The sequence below is a fragment of the Drosophila tropicalis genome, unplaced genomic scaffold (assembly GCF_018151085.1).
Source record: "Drosophila tropicalis isolate 14030-0801.00 unplaced genomic scaffold, ASM1815108v1 contig_867, whole genome shotgun sequence".
Taxonomy (NCBI): domain Eukaryota; kingdom Metazoa; phylum Arthropoda; class Insecta; order Diptera; family Drosophilidae; genus Drosophila; species Drosophila tropicalis.
This window is the reverse complement of record NW_027173362.1, coordinates 1,274,604-1,298,599: the sequence shown is the minus strand read 5'-3', so window position 1 is coordinate 1,298,599 and position 23,996 is coordinate 1,274,604. Positions and strand designations below refer to the sequence as shown.

General features: G+C 36.9%; 2 protein-coding genes across 5 annotated transcripts; both read left to right on the top strand.

Annotated features, from left to right (window-relative positions):
• Positions 1 to 65: 65 nt before the first annotated feature.
• Positions 66 to 20,778, top strand: LOC137583609 (breast carcinoma-amplified sequence 3 homolog). 4 transcript variants are annotated; one of them, XM_068298699.1, is made up of 9 exons: positions 66 to 1,172; positions 5,323 to 6,381; positions 6,441 to 6,765; positions 6,828 to 7,746; positions 7,806 to 8,118; positions 8,181 to 8,479; positions 8,553 to 8,705; positions 16,684 to 16,713; positions 16,777 to 20,778. In XM_068298699.1, exons 2-9 carry the CDS (start codon positions 5,540 to 5,542, stop codon positions 17,343 to 17,345), a joined length of 3,450 nt encoding a protein of 1,149 aa, XP_068154800.1. In that variant the 5' UTR covers positions 66 to 1,172; positions 5,323 to 5,539; the 3' UTR covers positions 17,346 to 20,778. The 4 variants fall into 4 exon arrangements, with proteins under 4 accessions (XP_068154800.1, XP_068154797.1, XP_068154799.1 ...); XM_068298696.1 differs by lacking the exons at positions 16,684 to 16,713; positions 16,777 to 20,778 and adding exons at positions 2,401 to 2,449; positions 11,152 to 11,915; XM_068298698.1 differs by having other exon boundaries at positions 16,684 to 20,778.
• Positions 11,903 to 15,219, top strand: LOC137583610 (serine-rich adhesin for platelets-like). Its single transcript, XM_068298700.1, is given in 3 exon segments — positions 11,903 to 12,493; positions 12,496 to 13,512; positions 13,515 to 15,219. Coding segments are annotated over 3 exon segments (2,322 nt in total). The 5' UTR covers positions 11,903 to 12,040; the 3' UTR covers positions 14,367 to 15,219.
• Positions 20,779 to 23,996: the final 3,218 nt, after the last annotated feature.

Here is a 23,996-nt window from a genome sequence, read left to right as displayed (position 1 = left end):
AGATATAAGCTCAGCGAGTGGCGCCACTGAGAAATAAGGCCCTGTTATTGTTATCGATGGCATCACTGCTGTCAGCGAGTCAGACAAAGAGCGAGAAAGAGAAAACAACACAGCACAACCAGAAAACAAAAATAATAATAATAATAATAAATAAATAATAATAAACACAAATATTAATAAAATTTAAAAGAATAAGAAAAATATAAAACAAAAATAATAGCATAACTAATAAACAAGTGAATGTCGACAGCCATAGCCAACAGCCAATTGAAAGGCAAAGAAGAAAACTAACAAAAAAAAATTGTTTTTTCATTTTCTTTTTTTTATTGTTGTTATTGGAAGTGAAATCAATAAATAATAAGAAACGCATCAGAAAAACGATAGAGATAAACAAAAACAAAACAACAAATTAAAAAAAAGATTTAAATTAATGTCGCAGTTAATTTGTGGACTGAGAAGAAGCAGCAGCAGCAGCAACAACAACAGCAGCAGCTGCTGGCCTGTGTTTGTATGTGCGAGCGAGATAGTAACCAGTGGCAAAGCATAAGTACGCCAGCTCAGGGCCAAAGAGAGCAAGCGAGACAAAGAGCCCAAGAGCAAAAAGGAGAGAGACATAGTGGTGGTAGAGCGTCTAACTGCGTCAACGGCGGCAGCGGCAGAGTGTAAAAGGCAGAGAAAACAAAAAAAAAAAAAAAAAACGATTTTGACACAATTCAAACAACAAAACGAAACTGAACGCAAGTTGTTTCTAAGCTGTAATACGTCTACCATCGCCTACGCTACCTTGCCCCTTACTCAGTTATATTAACTAATATCAGTTTAAGTGGGCGTGGCAGTCGAAATAAAAAGAAAAATAAAAGAAAACGCAAAGAAAAGTCAAGACGCAATTTGATGTGTTACTGACTGCTGCTGCCGCCTGTTACAACAACAACAATTGAAAACAAGATAACAACAACATCACCAACAACAGCTACGCACAAGAGTCACCAACAACAACAACAGCAGCAGCAAAGAGGCAGCGCAGCAGCAGCAGAAATCAGCAGCTGAAAACATATGATTTTTGTTTGTGTTGTTGTTTTTGCGCGCGCTCTGTGAGCTGACAGAGAGAGAAAACGAGCTGGGTCGAAAGTGGAACAAGTGGGAATCGAAACTACAAGTTCAAACTGTTGTTGGTAAGTTTTTTGTTTGTGTAAAAAAGCAAAAGTATATAATGTATGTATGTATACACACAAGTATTTGTGTACGTGTGTATGTTGTTTGTTTTATGCAATTTCTGGTTGATGATTTGTTTGTCGAAGTGTTGAAATTGTTTAACAGATACATACATACAAACGTGCATATGTATGGATGTATGTACATACTAAGTACGTAGATACACTCCATACAAATGTAAATTGTTTAAACAAAGAGAGGCAGAGTGAGAGAGAGCGAGACTAATGGAAGTCAGAACCATCTTTTGTTTTACTTTTTTTGTGAGTTGTTATTAACTAATTAAACTGTTTTGCTTTTATAACGTAAGAATTTGTTCAAAAACAAAACAAAAAATTAAAAAACAACACTAAAACACACAGATACTCACAAACACATATTATGTACACATACGAATAGATACACACACAAACATACCTATACAATATTTCATCAATGTAGTGCGCATAAAGGAAAAATGGAAACGAACGAACGAACTGATAATGAAACACAGTTCTCTTTTTGCACAGTGGAATAAAGTATATTATTATTGTTGGGTAGTAATAACAAAGTACTGTTAAAAATAAACAAACAAAATGTATGGGCCTGTCTGATTATAGATTGATTGGTTTATAATCTCGTATGGTTCCCAAGTGACCCGAACATTTTGAACAAGCAGATAAAATTAAATTGTATTCCATTTGAGGAACTATGTACATATATTCGTTTTCCCAAATTTATTTAACATATACTGATGAAAAAAGAGGTTTGCCTTTATTGAAACCTGTTGCCTCACTGTGCCCTATGCAGCGCTGCATTGCTAAGGTAGAATGAGACGTTTGAGACTGGAAATTTCAAAATGCAAATTTCTCTAGTCGTGCATGTGTGTGTGTGATTTGTGCTCTCTCTCTCTCTCTCTCTCCCTCTCTCCTTTTGATTTTTGCGCTCTCTTGATAGTTCTTTGTTTTACTTAAAACAAGTCCTTTTTTCATACTATTATCAAATGACGTTCCACAATAATTTGTAGTTTTAACCTCACCAGTTTTGCCTTTCTCTTTTATTCTCTTTTATCATGAAGGTACATGCATATATGTACATATGTATGTACATACATATTTCGTTTAACATGAAGTTTTTTCTGTAATTGTGATTTTTTGTTAAAGCTTTGATTTAGAATTAATTTTCCTTTGTCATTTCATTTTAATCCTGGAGAATGGAGCAAATCAAAAACGCGCAAAATTATACCTTGTGGAATAAAATGGTAATGGAATGCGAAACGGAAACGGTAAAAAGTAACGGGTCTGCAATTTGAAATACAAATGGATGTATGTAGATATTCATATTAAAATTTGTTGAATCCTTTAGTATACGTTGGGTATAATAATTTGCCGTCATTTAGATTATATATGTACATATGTACATACATATGTATATAAATTCAAATCAACGTCGCTCTGACTGTAAAATCGTTTAGATCATCGAAGTTTATAAAAGCGATAGCCGCAGAATTTAGTATATAGACCAGTTTAATACAACTTTGTGGGCAGATCCGGTCTAAAATAAGTCGGATTAAAATCGAAACTAGTCGCTAGATGCTGCCAGTCGCCTAGTCGACAAAGATACGACATAAAATTTAAAAACATACTTTCTTGATTTCGTTCTTCAAACTATTAACACCTCTTATTAGAGAGTTCAACTTATGAATTACTGTGTTATTTTTAAATGAGATGCCCTTTGTTAAAGCTTTCGATCCTTGTTTAGAATCCTATTGATCATCCAATTCCATTCAATTCCTTTTAGGGTCGATGAACCAATTTGCCTCCCCTACTCTCCACTGATAACTTAATCTAAGTGATTGTTTAGTATACATGGATTGATTAGGGCAGTGAAACTTTCAGTTATGAAATTAAATATTGTATATGTATGTACATAGATTCTCTGCTCGTTGATACTAAGGGAATAAATTTTACTATATGTACAAATGTATGTATGTACATACATACATATATTTGCTATACTAGGTGTGATTGTGATAGAAGCGAGAAGGGGAGTGTGTAAAGCGTTTCATGATTGTTTCAATTGAATGCATTGCGTGAGCTTTTGAAATAAATTGTGTGTAACACCTGTTTGTATATACATACATACATATACAAAATAAATGTATACACACACATACATATGTACATATGTATATAATTCACAACATTGTGTGTGTGTGTGTGTGTGTTGTGGTTTCTTTGTTCCACCCGAAAATGATTTTGCTTCGAGATTTTGTCAAGTGGCTTTTTGACAATGGACAACAATATAAACAATTTCTAGTCACATACACGTACACATACATACATATGTACATATGTATATACGAGCAGTTGCACATATTTTCTCTCTCTCCTCCACTAAGAAAAAAGAGTCGAATATACTTGAGTGACTAACTGTGGTTATGCGGGTGAAAGAATTTGAGATCTTTTGAAATGCATTAATTTTTTGGCCGCCGTTCATAATACATTATATGCCAGATTGTGTAAAACTAGCAAAATTGTTTAAATAAAATGTGTTAATTTAATATTTTTTATATTATTATTATTCTAATATTAAGAGTTTTTCAACGTATAAACTTTAGAGGTGGCTGGCCAATTGGCTTATTAACATTGGCACAGACAATAACACACACACACACACACCCACTCCCATTCAATCACCCACACACACACACACACATCTTTTGGTCTCTTTGGCATTTTATCAAACGAATATAACTAAAACAAAGAGTGAGCGGGATAAAGATTTGTGGGGGAGATGAGAACAAAAAAAATTGGTCAATCTATACATATGTATGTATGTACATACATATATGTATGTATTTCTATGTGCATGCCATGTGCGTGTGTGTGTGAGTATTTGACATTGCTTGGTTAATGCTCATATCGTGCTTGTTGCTGTTGTTGTTATTGTAGTTAGCTGTATTTGTTGTTGTTGCGCGTCTGCCAAGCCGACAATTGAAGAATGCAACGTTTATTTTGCATGCCCCTAACCCCCCCCTCAACTAGAAGTAGAAAAGTGTATGCGTCATGCTTGTTGTTTCTTGTTCAATTCGCCTAACCTTAACCCATTGTCTCTCCCCCCTCTCGGCGTTGCGCACTAACCATTTCGTAGACAATTATTTCAAATTGCAAAAATTACTACATTTATTTTGTTCTGTAATTTCATATCAAAGGAAATATCGATGGCAAATGTGATTGGCTAAATTGACATTATTGCAATGCATATCAAATATTGTGAAATTTCGATTGATCAATTAGTAATTCCCGGAAAATGAGTAGTCTTTAGATTAGTTTTGAATCCTTGGATTCCTGTGAAGGTTATGTTTGTAGAAATTTTCATTGAAATGTCAAAATGATCATAGAAGAATTTGGAAATCCATTATTTTTTTTTGTGTTTGCATGTAACAGCTGTTGCTTCAGTGCTATTTCGCTCTTGCATTGCGCGTCTAGCCACTGCAAATCTCCCTTCCCCTCTCCCTCTGAACAGTCAGCACTTTTTCCCGTTGCCGTTCCACGCTGCAGTTGGAATATTTTGTTTTATTGCACTTATGTAATTTACACCCCATGGAAATGAAAATTGCAAGGCAACAGCAAAGCACAAAAATTGTATTATATACGGAACGAAAGAAAAAAAAAAAACAAAAATTAAAAATGTATGCAAATTAAGAGTAGTCTACTTGTGCATACCCTGCATATGAGGTGGGATTATCTCTTTGTTGTGTCTGTATTTTAATGACTCTTATTATACCCATTCTAGTCCATGATTTAAAGGGTATAAAAATTAAAATAAGAATAAAACCACGTAGTGGCAAGGGAGTGGGGTGGGGCTGGGTGCATCTTGCACGAAGATGACTGAGAAGAGGAGAGCGGTGAAGTGTGGGGGGTCAGCCACGAGCGAGCAAAGATTAAAACACAACAAATTGTGATTGAGACAAAGAAGCGAGAGCAAACAAAATGGAATGAATCGCTCGGAGAGTGCGAGAAAGAGAGGGAAAGGGAGAGATGACAAGCGAGCGAACTGTTGCAATTTTGTGTTGTTGTGTTTACCTATTATACTCATATATATATTTTCTCTCTCTCTCTGTTTTTGCAGCTGCTTAACCGTTAGACAGACTGTCTCCACTGGGGGAGCAACAGCTGACAGCTGACTCAATTTGAGGAGAGCGAAAACAGTGGAAGAAGCAGCACAGGCAAAGGTATCCAAAGGTTCAAAGCAGGAAGAAGCCATCACTTTATCGCATCTGCTGTTGGCTGCTTCTACCTTTTTGTCCCCCCAACTTTTGTTCGTTCACCCTCCCCACACTCAGACAATGTCCGCGGACTCGCCACGCCGTCATCCATCCGGCGTTGGCGGGGCCGGGGGGATTGGTTTGCTCGGTGGTGGTCATCGGATTGGAGGAAATTCGGGAATGCCAGTGCCTGCTATTGTTCCACCACAAACCGTATCGGATCGTTCCATATTGGATTCGGCCATTGGATTTATCAATGATGTAACCCTGGCAGCCCATCAACCACAACAGGATCCAAAGGATACAATAACTTGGGCACGTTTCGAGACCTGCGCAGATGTGAGTGATCCACGTTTTGGCGATGATTGGGAATTGGAAGGCAACGCTGCACCTCCGCTTTTACTTATCCTTGGCTATGGTCTGGGTGTGCAAGTCTGGGCCATTCCTGCCAATGGTGAAGCTGTTGAGGTTCTATCCTGGCGTCATGGTGTTGTTACTGCCCTACGAGTTCTACCCACACCGACAGCGTCTTCCTCATTGGACGAAAATGGACGAGCCGATGAGCCCGTTGATTCATTTGCGGAGAAACGCCCTCTAGTTGCTCTAGTTGATGGCGGCAATGCACCGTCTCTTGTTCATGGAACAGGTGCGGCTGGCAGTGGTGGACTTGGCGGTGTGGGCCTAGCTGGTTCTGGTTCATCTAATCCCCTGGGCGTTGGTGGTGGCAATCAGTTTAGTGCTGTCAATTTTGTTTCCCTTAAAACTGGAGTGCAAGTGAAGACGATTAAATTCAAAAATGCTGTGCTGGACATCCAGGCCAATCGCTCGGCGGTCGCCATAACGTTCCATGAGAGAATTGCAGTATTTGATGCCCGTACTTTAGAGGATCGCCTAACCATTACCACCTGCTACCCCAGTCCTGGGTAAGATCAAGAAACCATTTAAAAGTAATCAAAATGTATTTCTGTTGTTGTTGTTTTAGCATTAATCCCAATCCCATTGCCTTGGGACCACGCTGGTTGGCCTATGCCGAGAACAAATTGCTCCATTCCAAGCGAAGTGGCGGCGGTTGTGATGGAGAAGGTGTGCCTAGCTATACGGCCACAGTGTTAAATGCAGCCAAATCCTTTGGCAAAGGTCTACGCGAATTGGGTGAACAGGTGGCAGCTGGTTTGACTGGCGGTAGTAGTGGCAACGGAGCCAATGCCGGCAGTGGTACCAGCTCCAAAAGCGGTAGCTTCGATTCGGCTAGTGGCGGTGCTGGCGATTTCAAGCAATCTGGAGTGGTAACCATCATAGATGTAAAGGTAAGTGTCTATTAGTAGAAATTTATGATTGGTTTGAATTGAGATAACATTCTCTACTTTAGCATCCAATTAAGGATTACAGTCCCACAACGGGCACACCGCTCAGCTCATTGGGCGGTCATTGTGGTGCCGGTGCCAGCGATCCGATTGTGGCCCATTTTATAGCTCATAGTGAGGCTCTGGTGGCGATGGAATTTGATAGCTCGGGCATGCTTCTACTAACTGCAGATCGGCGTGGTCACGATTTTCATGTATTTCGCATACAACCCCATCCGGTGGGCTCAAGCCTGGCGGCAGTGCATCATCTGTATGTCTTGCATCGCGGCGACACCAGTGCCAAGGTTCAGCACATAGCCTTCTCGCTAGACTCACGCTGGGCGGCTGTTTCGACACTGCGCGGCACAACCCATGTCTTCCCTATCACTCCGTACGGTGGTGCCATGGGCGTACGGACGCACACATCCTTGCATGTGGTAAACAAATTGTCGCGGTTTCATCGCAGTGCCGGCCTGGGAGCAGATGGGCGTTCCAGTTCGCCAATATCTCATTCAGAGAGTACAACATTTGTTCAGTCACTGCAACCGTATCATAATCCCACTTTGCCTCCATTTCCAAGGCCAACTGTGGTGCAACCTCTGGCTCAACTAAGACAACCCTTTTCTTTGGGCTCACCACCGGGATCCGGAGGTGGAGTTGCCGGGATGATGGGCGGCGACGGTTGCGCTGGTGTTGGCGGCCATCACGGCCATTCGAACGCAAGTCATAGGCAACGTCAGCGGCTCTCTTCCCTTTCCGATGATAGTGGCAAACCGTTGAGTGTCTGCTCAATATTCGCCAAATCCAGATCATGGCTATTAGAGCCACCAACGGCGACACGAGAAGCTCCGCATCGGATACAGCGAAAGGCGGTAGATTCTCTGTTCGTTATGGCCGGACATGGTGCGCTTATACAATACGATTTGGATACAAAATTAGCCTCAAGTAAGTATCCAATCGATTGAATGTGAAGTGTGTGGAATATTCATCTCATATTTTTGCAGATGTTGCCAAAGAGAAAATTTGCGATGATACCCCCATTGAACTGGAGGTAGAGGCTAGAGCCCAATGGAATTTGGGTCGTCGTAAGGATGGATCTCATGAAATTATACCACCGTTGGCTATGGACAATTGGCTTATTAAGGATCGTCATCACGCCAGCTTGCTAATGGATAGTCTGGCCAATCAGTTCGATGAGCCAGATGAAAGGGCTGAAAGTTGGTTGGCCCAAGTGGAAATTATCACACATGCGGGACCGCATCGTCGTCTCTGGATGGGTCCGCAATTTGTGTTTAAGAATTACAACACACCCAGCGGGTAAGTACACGGCGGACAGCAATCAAACAGGAACAATTCTCATGATTTTTGTTTTGTTTTAGCTCCAATTTGAATCATGTGGATACGGAGGCTGTGGAAATTGGTGTCACTAAAACATCAACAACTACAACTTTACCTTCAACGGCTGCTGGTGGAGCATCTACAGGCTTGTTGGCTCCCGTCTCTTCAACATCATCCTCTTCCGTCGCACATAGCGAACGCTCAAGTCCATTGAATATGCCTTTGAGTGGTGTTGGTGGTGGAGGTGGTGCGGCAAATGCTTCAAATGTAACCACAGTAGCTGCATCTGCAGTATCGGGACGTTCGGGTGTTCCTGTTCTTATTGAATCTGGTTCATACAGTAAGAAATTTAATGTCTTACATTCATTTAGCCAACTCATTAACAATGCCTTTTATTATATTTCCGTTTCTAGGCAGCATTGAGCAGAGTCCCAAGTTAATGGATAGATTTCGTCATGGTCATTTAGATTCCGATTATGGACATGGTGATATGCGTCTGAAAGAGGATCTAGCCGATGCTATGCGTGAGTCACCTTCAACTGCTGCAGCACGTCGCGAAACGACGGGTAAGTCTCCAATGCAATGTAATGTGAATGCAAAAGAGCATGCCAATCACCATAAATGTACCTATATCTTATACATTCACATCTATAGTTGTTTACCATATCTGTTATATGTATGTTTCATGGAAACATTTTAATCAGCAGACACAATTAAACTGCTTCCATCCATGTCCGATTTCCTTCTTTTGTTCAGAGCAAATTAATTTTTTCTATGCTCACATCGAAAAACTGCATCATAGATCCTTTCTAAGATCCTGTTAACTATGATTTGTTGGTAGTGGTTCTCTTCCGATAACCAAAAACTTATGCCCTTTAGAAGGGTATAAAAACTGCGGCATGGCCGTTGATAATTCCTTCCTACATTGTGTTTTTTGTTGTCCTTTTATGTACCTATATAATAATTTATCTTCTATATAATATAATAATAATGTATGTATTTGTTTATTTTACTTTTTAAAATTTTATCTTGTTTTATTTTGTTTGTTTTTAAATGATTTTACAATTCTTTTTTTTTTTTTCCTTACAAAATTTTGTTGCTTTAAACTTGATGAAAATGTTTAATTCAATTGAATGGTGAATAGGGGAGATTTTTCTCAAAAATTGGCATTGGTTTTGTAGAATGAGGCAATATTTACAGAATGATATACATACATATGTATCCCATATTAACTTTTGGCTAACTGACAAAGCTTTAAAACTTACATTCTTAATTCACTTCACATTTCAAATTCTCATTTACAACAATTTGCAATCTTTTTATGTATATATATATATATTATGTATGTATATATGTATGTATATTATTTGTTTGGTGTTTGTGGTTTGTTATTTTATGTATGAAGCAAAAAAACTATATACAATATTTTACTACAACAAAATTAAATAACTTAAGTTTACAAAAATATTTTGAAGTCACACACAGCAAGCAGCAAAAAGCAAAATATAATATACACACAGAACGAGCAAAGTGATCACATATTTCCCCCATCCCTTCCCCCTTTCAGACATACAAATACATACATGAATATATTTGGCTTCACTTATCCTTAACCTTAACACAGATGCAGAAAGATCGATAACTTCAATACATGTGGACATATGGATAATTCCACAAAAAATTTCTGCATTTTTTTTCTTTTGGTTCCATGGTTTACTCAGAGATCGCTTTAGGAATTAGCTTCTTCTTCAGTTGTTGTCATTCTCCTGCTACCTCCTACATTGTAATACCCTTAAAAATTCCAGTATTGCTTCTTTTTTCAGCTGCTAATCACTTTCCATTATCCCGTTTGTAAAATTTCTTAATTAACGTGATCCTCGTAACACATTCTTTATGATTCCACCTCTTTTGGCTCTTTCGAACTCGCATTATATTACATTTTCTGCTAGTTTTTCTCTTCTTTTACACTTTTATTACCTTTCCATAAACTACGACTTTATTCCTCTGCTTCTTCGATCTTTAAATCCTGCTTTGAGTTCTTCTTCTGGGTAATATTCATTCCGATTGTCTTCATATTCGCTTTGACTTTTTGTTTCTTCTGGAGTTTTTGGGGCAAAACGAAAAAGGTTGGGAGAAAGAGTAACGTGAGAGAGACAGAGACAGAGAGAAAAAGAGAAAAGGAGAGAAAAATAGAGAGAGAGAGAGAGAGAGAGAGAGAGAGAGAGAGAGGCACATATCGTACATCTATCTTATGAATCAAAAAGCCAAAGCCCATTTTAAAAAAATCTTCCAAAACTAAATACCTCAATTCCAAAAAAGAAAAAAAGTTTTACTTATGTTTTCGAAACTAAATTCCAATTTCATTAAAACCAAACCCCCAAAAATATATACATACATATATATATATACATATATGGATATGTACATATATATGTATCTTGCAAACATACATACATATGTTAAATGCTTTTACTTTTAGTGCTAATTTAAGTTTTTTCTAGTTTTCTTTTTTACACAAAAAAAAAAAAAAAAACAACCAAAAACAAAATAAAACAAACCCAAAAAATGTAGACAAAAAATTTCACCTTATTTTTTTCCTTTTGTTTTTTTTTTTTTATTATTTTTTGTTCAATTATTTGCATTTTTGTGTTTTAGAGTTTTCAAATCAACTTGCAATTAAAGCAATTCCAATTTTCCCCCTCACAGAAACAAAACAAAATAATAAATAAAGCAAACAAACAGAATAAAAATTAAACATTTTCAAAGTTTTAACAAAAGCGAGTTCCTTGCCTTTTTGCCTTTGGCTTTTTGTTGTTTTGTTCATAACGATGACATGAAAAAAAAAAAAAAAAAAACAAATATATGCAAAATCAAATATAGAAATTCCTAGAAAATGCGCTTTTCTCAATAATTTTGTGTTTTCTCTTCTATTTCTCTGTCTCTACTCTACCTGTGTGTGTGTCCAACAACGATTCAACCATTCAAATGCGAAACGACGAAACGATTGTTTAGGCCAAATGCCAGTGACGACGACGGCGACCATGACGACGACAGCAACAGCAACCACAACAACATCAACAACAATGACGATGACGATGACAACGTCGACAAGTACGTTGTCCAAATCGGAGGCAATCAGCTCATCCGCTGCAGCATCCACTGATAATGTGTGCTATTATGATGCCCTAACAGAATACGATGATCATGAGGATCTTGAAGATTCTACACATCTGGTCGGTGCAGACGATAGGCAATCAAACGATGATTACCAAATGGAGGATTATCATTTTCAAAAACAACAGCAGCAGCAGCAGCAGAAGCAGCATCTAAGCAAAGTGAAAGGATCCCCACATTTTAGTTCCACTTTGGCGTCGGTGTTGCCCAATATTTGTAGCTTTGAGCAACAGCAGCAGCATCAACCAACCAAAATTGAGAAAATTGTTAATCCTTTGGGGACCGTCACCGATGTAAATGCTGGCCTTAAGGGTGACCTACAAACGGATATATTAGATAAGGTCGTTTGTCAGTTAGCCAACGAAGAGACTGTGATCCATGAGAATTGTGATGAGGCATTGTTTCGTCCGGTTGTGGCCATATTTTGTGATGACCTAAAAGAGCAAAGGAAACATGAAAAGCAATTGGAAGAAGAGAAAGCCTTTGCTGAGGGAGACAACCAGCGTAGGGGCGATAATGCCCTGATTAAAGGCGCCAATAGGGGAAACAGCAACCTCCCGTCGTTTTGGCCAACAAATTGATTGTTCCCGTTATAGCCAAAGAGGTTGATGAGGTTTTAGTTCAAAAGGAGAAGCAACAGCAACAAAAGTCACACAAATCACAGCAAAGGAACCAAACACAAGCAGCAGCTGCAGCAGCAGCAGCAGCAACAGCCGCATCTGTTGCCATGGCTGGCGAAGATTTGGCCCAGGCCTTAAAATTTGCCGAACTCTCGCATTTGAATAAGCCACAAAAAACTGCCGAAAGAATTATTAAGAAGGATGACGAGAAGCAGCAACAGCAAATGCCAGAGGTGCCAGAGAAATTCGATGTGATTCCTACTCCCGCTCCTGCTACCCCTGAAGTGGTAGTAAAAGAAATCAAAAAGAAAGAGGAGAAAATTGAATCCTCAGCATTGTTGGCTAGCAAAGCTTCTATGAAGAAGTCCAAAGCCAAATCGAAGGGCAATCAGAAAGACGTTAAAAAAATTTCTTTGATAGACGTCGACAGGGAGGAAAAGGTTAACATTAATAAAAAAGACAAAGAAGACGATAAAGTTTTCGTAGTCGAAGCGAAAGGCTTAGACAAAAAGGAGCAATCCCCCAAGCAGGAAACTGAAAAGGAATCGAAACACAAAAAATCGAACTGAAATCAGAAACAGATTTCGATTTGGAGCTAGACTCTGAGGATTATGCAGATAATCTTTTGGCCAATAAAACCAATATAGCTGCCCTCATGATAAGCAGTGCCACAGCCCAGGGTCTGAATTTGCAAGTGGAGACCCCAAGCAATAGCAAAGCAGACGAAGAAGAAGAAGAAGAAGCAAGGGATAATTGTGAATTGGGAGAAGGAAGTGCAATGCAAATGGATCGTAAAAAAGATTTACAAATAGATCTAAAAGCCAAGTTAGTTGATAAGCCAATTGAAACGGCTTCTAAAGAAACTAAAGATGCCGACACAATGAAAATCTATAAAGTGAAAGTCATTGATCAGGATGTTAAGAAATCTTCACCATCTAAAACGGCCATTAAGACGAGCAGCAGCAGCAGCAGCAGTAGCAGTCCATGGCGCCAGTCGCTTGCCCCAAAGAATCCCGTTCAATCGATTGAAGATTATCCCACTTTGGCACCAACCACCAGCACCAAGAAATTGCCAGCAAAATCGGAAAATTTTCATGATTTTCTTAAAACTTTGCCACCATTGCCTGCCTTAGAGCCCTTGGAAATGGGAGATATGGAAGATTTGGAACTGAATGTGGAAGAACTACCGTCTTCACCGGCGCCATCATCATCGCCAACGTCAACAGCAGCAGCAGCTGGAGCAATAACACCACCACCAGGATCAGGATCAGCCTTAAGTCTTATCAATTTCGAGAGTCCACTGCAAGAGCAGAAGGAGAGCTTAAGTCGTAAGATAACACCGCCGCCTCGCGGATTTACAGAACAAAATTTAATATTTGCCTTGTGTGGATCCCTGCACTATGAAAATGAGCAGCAATTAATTGAGGCTGCTGCTGGCTCCAATTTGAATTCGCATACGAATTCGAACTCCAATTCGAATTCAAACTCAAATACGAATACAAATACGAATTCATATACTCATTCAAATACTTCATCCGGTTCGGAAGAAATCATCCTTATGGAGGAGTCAATAAGTTCTAACAAAAGTTGAGTAAAAAGCAAAAACGCAGACAACAAAAGGCCGAAGCGAAAGCAGCAGTCGAAGCCGAAGATCAGGCTGAAGATGAGGAACTGCGCCCATTGATAAGCATTAGTATGTGTGATTCTCAAATGGAGATGAGCACAAAGATCAAGGATCATATCAGAGATGGTAATAACGATGATGATGATGATGAGGATGAGGATGATGAAAATGTTAAGCATGAGAGGAATATAAATCAATCACTGCCTGAAGATTTGCTGCACTTTGGCAGCAGCGGCGTTGCTCTAACCAGTGCAACCAATATCAATACAACCACCATCACCACTAGCACCACCACCGCCAGCAGCAGCAGCATCATTAACCCCAATGCCACCACAACGGAGGACAGCGAAGATCCATTGCCTGCCACCACATCCGATGATAATCTCATCTTTAGTTTATCATCCAGCAATCATCATCATAATACAACGCCACATAAATTGAAAACCAAGAAATTGGAGCATAAAATCAATTTAATTGCGGCCATTGAGGCGGCCACCTCGTCGTCGACATCATCGGCCGAGGAGAGCAGTGTGGAAACATCATCTAATCCGGTTAATAGCCTAGCCGACATTCTGCCCTCTGTCTTGTCCTCATTGCCAGCCTCATCGTCCTCAGCGTCATTGTGTACGACTCAAACGCAGGCTACTCATTTGAATACATCCTCAACTGCATCCGGGGGGCCAGCGGGAGTCTCGATGGGTCTCGGTGGTATGCCAGTGGGCGGTGGTATTGGCAGTGTTGGCGTCAGCATGGGCATGGCCGGCCAGACGAGTGCCACAAAAAAGAAGACAAAGCGACGAAAAAGATAAGAGTTAGCAATTTGTTTGTTGTCTGTCTTTTGTCTCATTGTCATATGGCATTTATATGCGAATCAGCAACAGCTTCAACAACAATCACAGCAGGAGCAACAACAACAACAACAGCAGCAGCAGCAACAGCAACAGCAGCAGCAGGAGCAACAGGAGCAAATGCAGCCGGCGATGGCGGCAAATCAAGTGAAAAGGACAAACAGCAAACATTAAACAAACAATTGAAATTTAACAAAGAGAGCAACAAAAATTCAGACATGAGGATAACGTGTGTGTGAGAGAGAGAGCGAGAAAGAAAGATAGAGAGAGAGAGAGAGGAAGAAAGAACAAAACCTTTCATTAAAAATTATAGCTTAATTATCATTTTCATAAACTTAAACAAAACCAAACAAACAAAAAAAAATTATAAAATATAAAAACCTTTCAAAAAAATGTGATTAAAACAAAAACAAAACAAACAAACAAAAAAAAAAAAACAACAAAAATGTAAGAGAAAAAAAGCAAAGAAAACAAAACGTAGCAGTTCCAGGAAAAACACAAAAAAAAAAAAAACAAATAACAATGCTAACAATTTTTAAGTTTAAAGTTATATATACAACAATATTATTAAAAAACTAAACACACAATTTAAATTAAAAACACACACACACAAACGCTGACCTACAAAACGGAAAGATTTCAAGTTAAAATTTTGATTCCCGCTAAAAATATATAATCCTTTCATTTGAATGATTCGATTCGATTCGATTTGTGCAGTATCTCAAAAGTTTTCCAAACTCAAAACACTTTTCTTTGCAATCAGCAAAATAGATCAAATCTTTACCAAACATAAACGAGTAAAAGGATTGCAAAATATATTCACATTGAGAGTAAACACACATATATCAAATTCGATTTTCACAATATTATATACTTTATGGTTTTATTGACATGTATTCTCGATCTCTTTTAATTTCACACTTGAGATTGCAAGTTATATAGATCTTGTGAGATCAATATTAACATTTTGTAGGTCAGTTGTATGCAAAATACATATATAAAAAAAACAACAAATTAATGAAATCAAACAAAAAAAGGAAAGAAAAAAAAAAAAAAGTGAAAAAAATACTAAACCGATATAAATTTTGTACATTATTAACTTTTGAGAAATTGACGAAATCGTAATTAAAGGATTGCTCAGCTTACTGTAATCACACCGATTCCCTGCTATACCCTTTCCACCATCATCTAATCTGCAAGCAAATCTAAAATCAATGGCAATTAGCTATATATATATCATACATACATATGTATGATTTGATCTGTACTATACATACATAAATATATGTATATGCGTAGTAATATAAAAATAATAAATGAAAATCAAAATTGAGAAATTTTTACAATTTTTCCCACAATCGCGAAAGGATTTTGGTATCCTAAAATATAATCACTGTCCAATGTCACAACTCAAAGGAAATTCTCTTGTTCTTAAATTAAGTTTTGACACCAACTAAACTAGAAATTGATTTAAATTTTATTTCCCATTGTTCCTCATTTCTTGCTTTTTGTTTTTGTTTTGTTTTTGGGCCAATTGAAAAATAATTCTTTTTGTTATTACCCCAGATATTTGTGTTTTCTGTTTTAATTGCTTTCTGTACATAAAAAAAAAGAAATATATATACACATACATATATATATAACTTTGCAGTATTTATGATTTCAAGTAACTTGGGAAAAAATGCAAAATACAAAAAAAATAAAAATTAAAATAAAATTTAAATTAATTAATAATAGTGCAGAGAGAAATTGTGTTTTAAATTTAATTTAATTAAACTATATATTATATATTGTGTATTGTATAAATTTAATAAATGCAAATTTTAGTTAAAAACTTAATAATCAAAGTGAAATTGTTATTATTATTTAATAATTTATCATAAACGGGATAAACTAAAGACCTTCTGAAAGTTTGCGAATCATTTCGGCCAGTATTTGGAGTCGATTCAAAACTGGCCCAAAATAAAAATATGTTTTTAGGAACAATCTGGACTGCTTAGTTTTTGAAACCTCCTTGGATGAGACTGTCCTTTTGCACTTCATTTCATTTAAAATTGTTAACCATCTGAGGGTACATTTCGAGGGTATTTTCCATTTTCTTTTGGCATGACATTCAATTCAGATAAATGATATGAATCGTAGTTTGTTTTTTGTTAGCTTGGTTCTGGTTTACATTAGTTGTACTTATTTTATTTAATCAGATGGAATGATCATTTAATGCCTTTCTTTGATTTATTTTAATCTAATTGTTCTTTGTGCTCTCTCTTTATATTTGCAGTTAACTTGTTTTCAACGGATCAATTAGATGGTTTGGCTTATAACAATAATAACAACAATAATAATAATAATAATAATAATAACAATATTATAGCAACAACAGCAAAAACAACAACAACAACAACAAGCAGCAAATCCAAAGGCAACAACAATACCACACAGAAAAGGCAAAAAGAGAATCAACATCGTGAGGATGAAATTGAAACAGAAACCGAATTTGTGTCTTCCCCAAGACCCTCAACCAGTGGCAATTCAACAGGGGCACCACAAACGACAACAACAACTGGAACTGGAACAGGTTATATACCCGAATTGGCCACAGTGGTCAACATTGAAGTCTTTGATGACCAACTGAGTCTGAGCAGCATTAGCACAAATAGCCGTTTGTCGCTCGAAGGACCACCATCCCAGTCATCGCCACCATTGAGCCTTCACAATGGCGTTGGTGGCATACTGATGGATACAAATCTGATGCATTTCAGTGAAAGTTCAGCACCGACAACTGTTGTTGCAGCAGCTGCTCCTGCTTCAGTTGGCGGTGACTCTGTAAACCCGGGTGAACCTGAATCCGAGCCGGAAGCGGAAGTGGAGCAAGAACATGAGGGAAGACATCAGCATAGAGTTAAGCGGGAAATCGAAAGGAAGGAGAAATCAAATTTGTGAGAATTAATTCAAAAGCCATCAACAGCATCGACTGCATCTGCAGCAGCAGCAGCAGCAGCGACATTTGTGACACCTTTCAGACAAAGAGTCCAGCTGTTTGGTGGAAATTTTCAAAATTTGCGCCGTTTCTGTGGGCATTTGCTTCATCAACACCAACAACAACAACATCGGCAGGAAGAAAGAAAGCAGCAGCAGCAGCAACAACAACAACAACTCTAAAAACAACAGCGCAGCACCAACAACAAATATGATGCCGAAAAATGTTAGACATAGGTTTTAAATTTAAGCTCGGTGCTTTGTCGGATTTTTTTTTTTAGTTTCTATTATCTTTATTTTACATCTCTCTTAATCAATTCGCAACCTTTTTCCAACAACAACAACAGCAGCAACAACAAAAATTTAATATCAAATTAATGAAAGAAAAAACAAACAAACAAAAATTAAGCAAAATAGATCAGATCAGAGACCTCAGCTGAATGCCGTGATATTTAAGATATATACTTACATATATACATATATAATATAAAAATACATATACAGAAACATACACAACACACACACACACACACACACACATGCATCTAAAATCTATAATGTTAATCACCATTGAAAATGGCACGAGGATAGGTTTCCATACATTATCCGATTCGTAATTCCGCAAAATATTCAAAAGCCTTTATTTGTGTCTACCATGTTTCTTTTTTTTGTTCAATATACAACTAATATAGATATATATGTATGTACATACATACATAATATATTTTTTACAAGCGATATGACAAAGTTTTTGATGGAGTTACGAATCTAAGCAATCCATATGAAAATATATATATAAGCAGTTCTCTTATCCTAGATATGTAAATGGTTACATTTGCAATGGCTAAAACACTTTCTAAACTTTCTTTCATAATTTTTCAACATCCTTTCCCCAGAACTCAAATCCTGTGAACAGTTTGTTTGATTTTCGTTTCCTAACTACTCACACAATCGGCTAAAAGAATTATTCAAACATTTTCTACAAGGATACAAATTCAAACTGTTGGTTTTTGAAGCCAAAGTAGAGAATTCATACATATTATAATGGCTTGTTAGTTAATATGTTACAAAATTTTGTATAATTGGTTTGATTATTTCCTTATAATTAGTCTTTAAAAGCTTTTTCTTTTTCTTTTCTTTAGAAATCAATTCTATTAGTTTTTTTTTGTTTAGATTTATAACTTAGTGTCCCTTTGATATTTGTAATTTTTTGCAACTCGTAACATTTCGAGTTTGATTTAAGGTCCAGATTCTATAAATTGTTGAAAAAATTGGCACATCTTTTAAATTTTTATACCCTTGCAAAAGGTATTATAAAATTGGTGAGATGTTTGTAACGCACAGAAGGAGACATTTCCGACCCCATAAAGTATATATATTCTTGATCAGCATGAGAAGCTGAGTCGATATGGCCATGTCCGTCTGTCCGTCTGTCGGTCCGTCTGTCCGTCTGTTCAAATCAACTTCACGCCGCCATCTTGAGAGCTATCGAGATGAAACTTGGTATTTGAGCTACTTGTATCCCGGAGCAGATAAAGTATGAAAATTGTCAGGATCGGACCACTATATCATATAGCTCTAGAAGAAACATTTTCATGAAAATTGGAGTATCCCCCAGATTCCAAAATCTGATCGGATAAATAGAACACAAGTTACAGTCAATATAAATCGGTTCAACCGCTGCCGGCAGCGCTGCTTGCTGCCTACTACGTCATCATCAAAACAAAAGAGTAAAAGGAACAAAAAATTTTAGTAAAAAGAGTAATAATGTTTTGTTAGTGTATTGATGAATTGAGTTGCAGGGAAAGAAATTTAAAGAAGTAAAAATATTATTGCCCAGGACTGCAAGGGTATAAAAACTTCGGCCTAGCCGAGGTTAGCTTCTTTGATATTTATAGATAAATTTGATGTGACCTTTAAAATAATTAATTATATGTATCAAATTCAATAGAAAATGTTTCCGAAAGTCTGCAAAAGTTTTCTATATATAGTTATCACTATTTGGCTCTATATACTAAATCCCAATTTCAGTTAGTTTTCAATTAGTTTAAGTACAAAGATACATATACATATATTTATGTTCTTTAGTTTGTTCTTCTTTTATAAAATTAAGCAAATTAACAATATGTTGCCTTTTTCAATTGTTTTTCCAAAAATGTTGTTTCCATATTTATCCATAATTGTGCAATTCCTATTCATTTACCATTTACACCACAACAAAACCCGGAAAAGAAAATTCCATTCCAGAAATTTTTACCAAACACAAGCAAACATATCCATTATCCTATGCAATATGTATATATACATATGATATATTGTTATAAATATATATGTATTGATATGGAAACCCAAATGAATAAATACCATAAATAACCAAATCCAAATTCGATTTAGATAAAACAAAATGTGAAAAATTGCATGTGAAGCAAAAGCAGAAAACAGTTCAAAACTAAAATCGTATGCATACCTACATATATATATTTTTGTACATTTTTGTCGGCAGAATATATATATATATATATATATACCACACCAAAATCAGCAATTTCATTAAGATTTTAAGCAACAAAAAGAACAGAACAGAAAAGGAAAACCTTTTATCTTTTCCGTTTTTTCATCTAAAAAATTAAGAAAAACAAAAAAAAAAACTTTAAGAAGAATGAAACTTTATATACATACATATATATCTTTATATGGAAAAGTCTCGGTACTGCTGACCAGAATAATTCAGATAGAAATATCTATATATTCATATAAATACGATATACATATACTATACATACATATATACCTATATATATATACATACACATACATATATATATATATATCTATATGTATACATCTTTTGATACTTATCTTTCTTTATAGTTCATAAAGTCTTTTTTTCCCCGAGGATGCAAAACTTGTCTCCTTTTCTATTTCAAATAATTTTCCCAAATGATACGAGTGTTTTGTTTTATCTTCTAAATATATGTACATCATATGTATGTACATATATATTTCCTTTCTTTTCATTTTTCTTGCAAATGTATGAGTTCTTTTCTATTTAGTTTTTATCTAAGATTCTAATTAACAGAATTATATACATGCATACATATATGTATATACATTTATATACACTACATATATGTATACACACACACACATATAAGTCTATATACATATATACATATGCATAAATCATGTTTTTGCTCTAATTAGCTTAAATTTGCGCCTAATTTTACTTAACCCAAGCGACATTTCATAATCGGTGTATATGTATTGGCCTATATACTAGATACATACATACATATGTGCATATGTATGTTTAATTTCGTATAATCAATTTGTGAAATCATTTCCCTCTGTCTCTTCGTTGAAAACAAATGCATGTCTAATATATAAGTAACTATAATTTGCCTATTCGGATCTTATTTTCTGAGTGCAACCAACAAATTCATATAAAAGTGTCATAAAAACAAAAAGAAACAAAAACAAAAACCAGCAAAACAATGTGAAACAAAAAGAGAAAAACAAAAAGAAAACTGAATTTTAATAAAATACTTAAACTATATTGCAATTAAATGATGGTCTTTAGTGTCCTTATCCACTTTAGATATAGAAGTAGAAACTACTTGGGTCTGGTCACTTGTTCATTAAGTTACTCACTTGTACACTGACTTATTAGACTACACAAATGATCTCACCTCCATCCTAATTTCTATATTCTTGCAGAGGAGGAGGCACGACGAGATGAGTTCATATAATCATGTCCTTTCGCCTAAATCAACGCAAACTACTTCTAGATATTACCCCCTCTATTTGACAATAGAGAAACCAAATTCAAATGTTAAATTAGATGACTTCAGTCTTCGGAGTCTCCGATATCTGAATGCTGCTACGGACAGATGGATGTGGCTCACAATTTGATCAATTTGGATGTTGGAGCTGATTAGAAAAGTGTCCTTTTGCCAGTCACCTTACAGATCGACTAACTTCAATCAGGAAAACTCTTTTTTTTACTTACCCATTTGATATTTTTATAATTCTGACTAATTTGTTTAAGATCGGATAACTATATATACAGCTGTGATATGAACATACGATAATATGGCATGCATGAGTTTTTAGGCCTTTATATTGTGGAACTCGTCTCCAACTACATATTCTCCTTTTCGCTAGAGTAAAAGTACTGATCAGGGACCTCAGAGAGCATTGAGTCAACTTAGTAAACATACAGATATTTCCAGGGCCGGATTAAGCCAGTGCTGGGCCTTAATTACAATTAGAACAATTTCCAATACACAAAAACTGTTCAATTTCGCCCCGAATTCTTTCTTCTTCTAAAGAACTTTGATGTTCTTCAGTTTTGTTAGAAAATCGATTTAAATTTGGTAAAGGAATTGATTTGCTGTTTCAGTAGTGTTTGAGAATTTGGCACAATTTTTCAACTTTTCACAATTCTCTGAAAATGCGGGGCTCTTGTCATTTGATAATCCTTCTATATGACTAATCTGACACTGGAAAGCAAAAGTTCTTTTCACTTTCAGATCGGAAGCAGCGATTTTGTATTGTTTCCCGTTTGAAATTCACTTTTCGTATGAACATTTTCATCACATTTTCAAGATGCCACTGAAACGAAAACCTTTCAACGTCACACTCGGTTTTTTTTTTTGGGAGGGAGGTCAGAATCGCAGAGTGGCAGAATCCTTTGCCAACTAACATGGTAAGTCTCAAGAATTTCGCCAAACATTTTTCGACCAAGAGTCCTTGCTAAACAGATTTGCCAGGGCTTTAGCAATTTACACCAAATGCAATCGCCCTACTTAGCCATTCGGTGCATTCATTCCTTTCACCTTTATGCGGGTGAGATGTTTCATTGTGGGGAGTTATACCACGGCGATTGGGTGGTTACGGTGGAATGCATTGGTGGTGTCAGCTATAATTTAATTTAGACAACAGCTAACCGCAAATACACACACACACACACATACACACACACACACACACACACACCCACACAGACAGACTGGCTTCGGCACCGGAAGGGCCACCGCCGACATACATATTTAACGTTGACTTGGAGTTGAAGTTGAACTCTGAAGCGTAGGTTGGTAGCGGAGCTTCAATAATTTATTAGACAGTTTAATTTACACTTAACGAACAACAACAATAACAACAACAAGACGAGCAACGACGAAAAGGGTTTAAAAGAGGATGGATAATTTAAAAAAAGAAAAAAACAAAACCAATATAAAAAATTTACGCAAGGCTATGGATCGATTTATGCGTTATTATACCCTTGCAAAAAGGGTATATTAATTTTGGTCAGAAGTGTGCAACGCATAGAACGAAGCATCTCCGACCATACAAAGTATATGTATATATATTCTTGATCAGCACGACGAGACGAGTTCAAATAGCCATGTCCGTCCGCGCGGTCGAAGTTAGCCCCAGCCCTCAGGTTATATATGAGATAGTTTTTGGGTTGGTAGAAAGTCAATTACCACTAAATGGCTGGCTAACACTGCGTATGTGCAATTTATTTGACTGATCCTTTAGTAAATAGTCAATGGCTCCATCACTACATTAAATATCAACTAAATTTAAAATTTTCAGACACAGTGCGGTTATCCAAGTAGCCTATGGTATTTCATGGATTCGATCAGGGAGGCTTTGAGATTGGAATTTATGTCCATACCCCAAAGCTGTAGGCCACACAGGTCACTTACAACTCAGACACTCACCGATCCGGAACAATTTATTCAATTTTTCGACATTGTGATAAGATTTTTTCTAAAAATTTCTGATTTGTTTGTATTATTTGCAGAATGCTCTTTATTCGCTCTAGACAGGAGACTTGGGAGCTGAAGGCCGCAGTCTTTTTGGTTGTCGGGCTATTCATCATGAATGTCAACGTGTTGCGCATGAAATATCAATCTGATGTTCCATCCATTTTGGTTACCCTCTCGATGGTGATGTTGCTGCACCTGTTTCGTGTGGAGAAGATAGGACCAGTAATCAGGAGTCGGCAAGTTATTGTGGATATCGTCGTGTATTATATACTCAATCAGATCGTGATTGCTCTGGTTTGGGAGCCGTTTGCAGCTACTTTGGAGATCTTCAACGGATACTGTGTCAAGCATCCCAAGGTCGCAAAGAATTCCTTGCTAAATTTCGTTGGGCACTATTCCGTGATTAGCATCAAGTTAGTTGTGGCCCTGTTGCTTACATACAAATCTGTGAAATTGAGCAGAAGCTTGGAATACATCTTTCCCTGGCGAACGTATATCATAGATCCCTGCGAGATGCCATTAAGGTACAAAAGCAAGCACAACAACTACGACAACATCAACGACAACATCAACGACAATATCAACGACAATATCAACGACAATATCAACGACAACATCAACATCAACAGCGACATCGACGACCTCGACAACAAGAAGAAGAAGAAGACCGGTGACCGTCGTGCTTCAAAGGCAAGATCCCGCCCCCACAAGCATGCTCGTGCACATTAAGAAGGTGTTCGTGTTAAAAGGTGGTACGAGGGCATTTTCCAGAGTTTTGTAAAATTAGAAAGTTATACTCCAGCCTTTTAAATATATATAGAAAATGTCTGAGTCATAT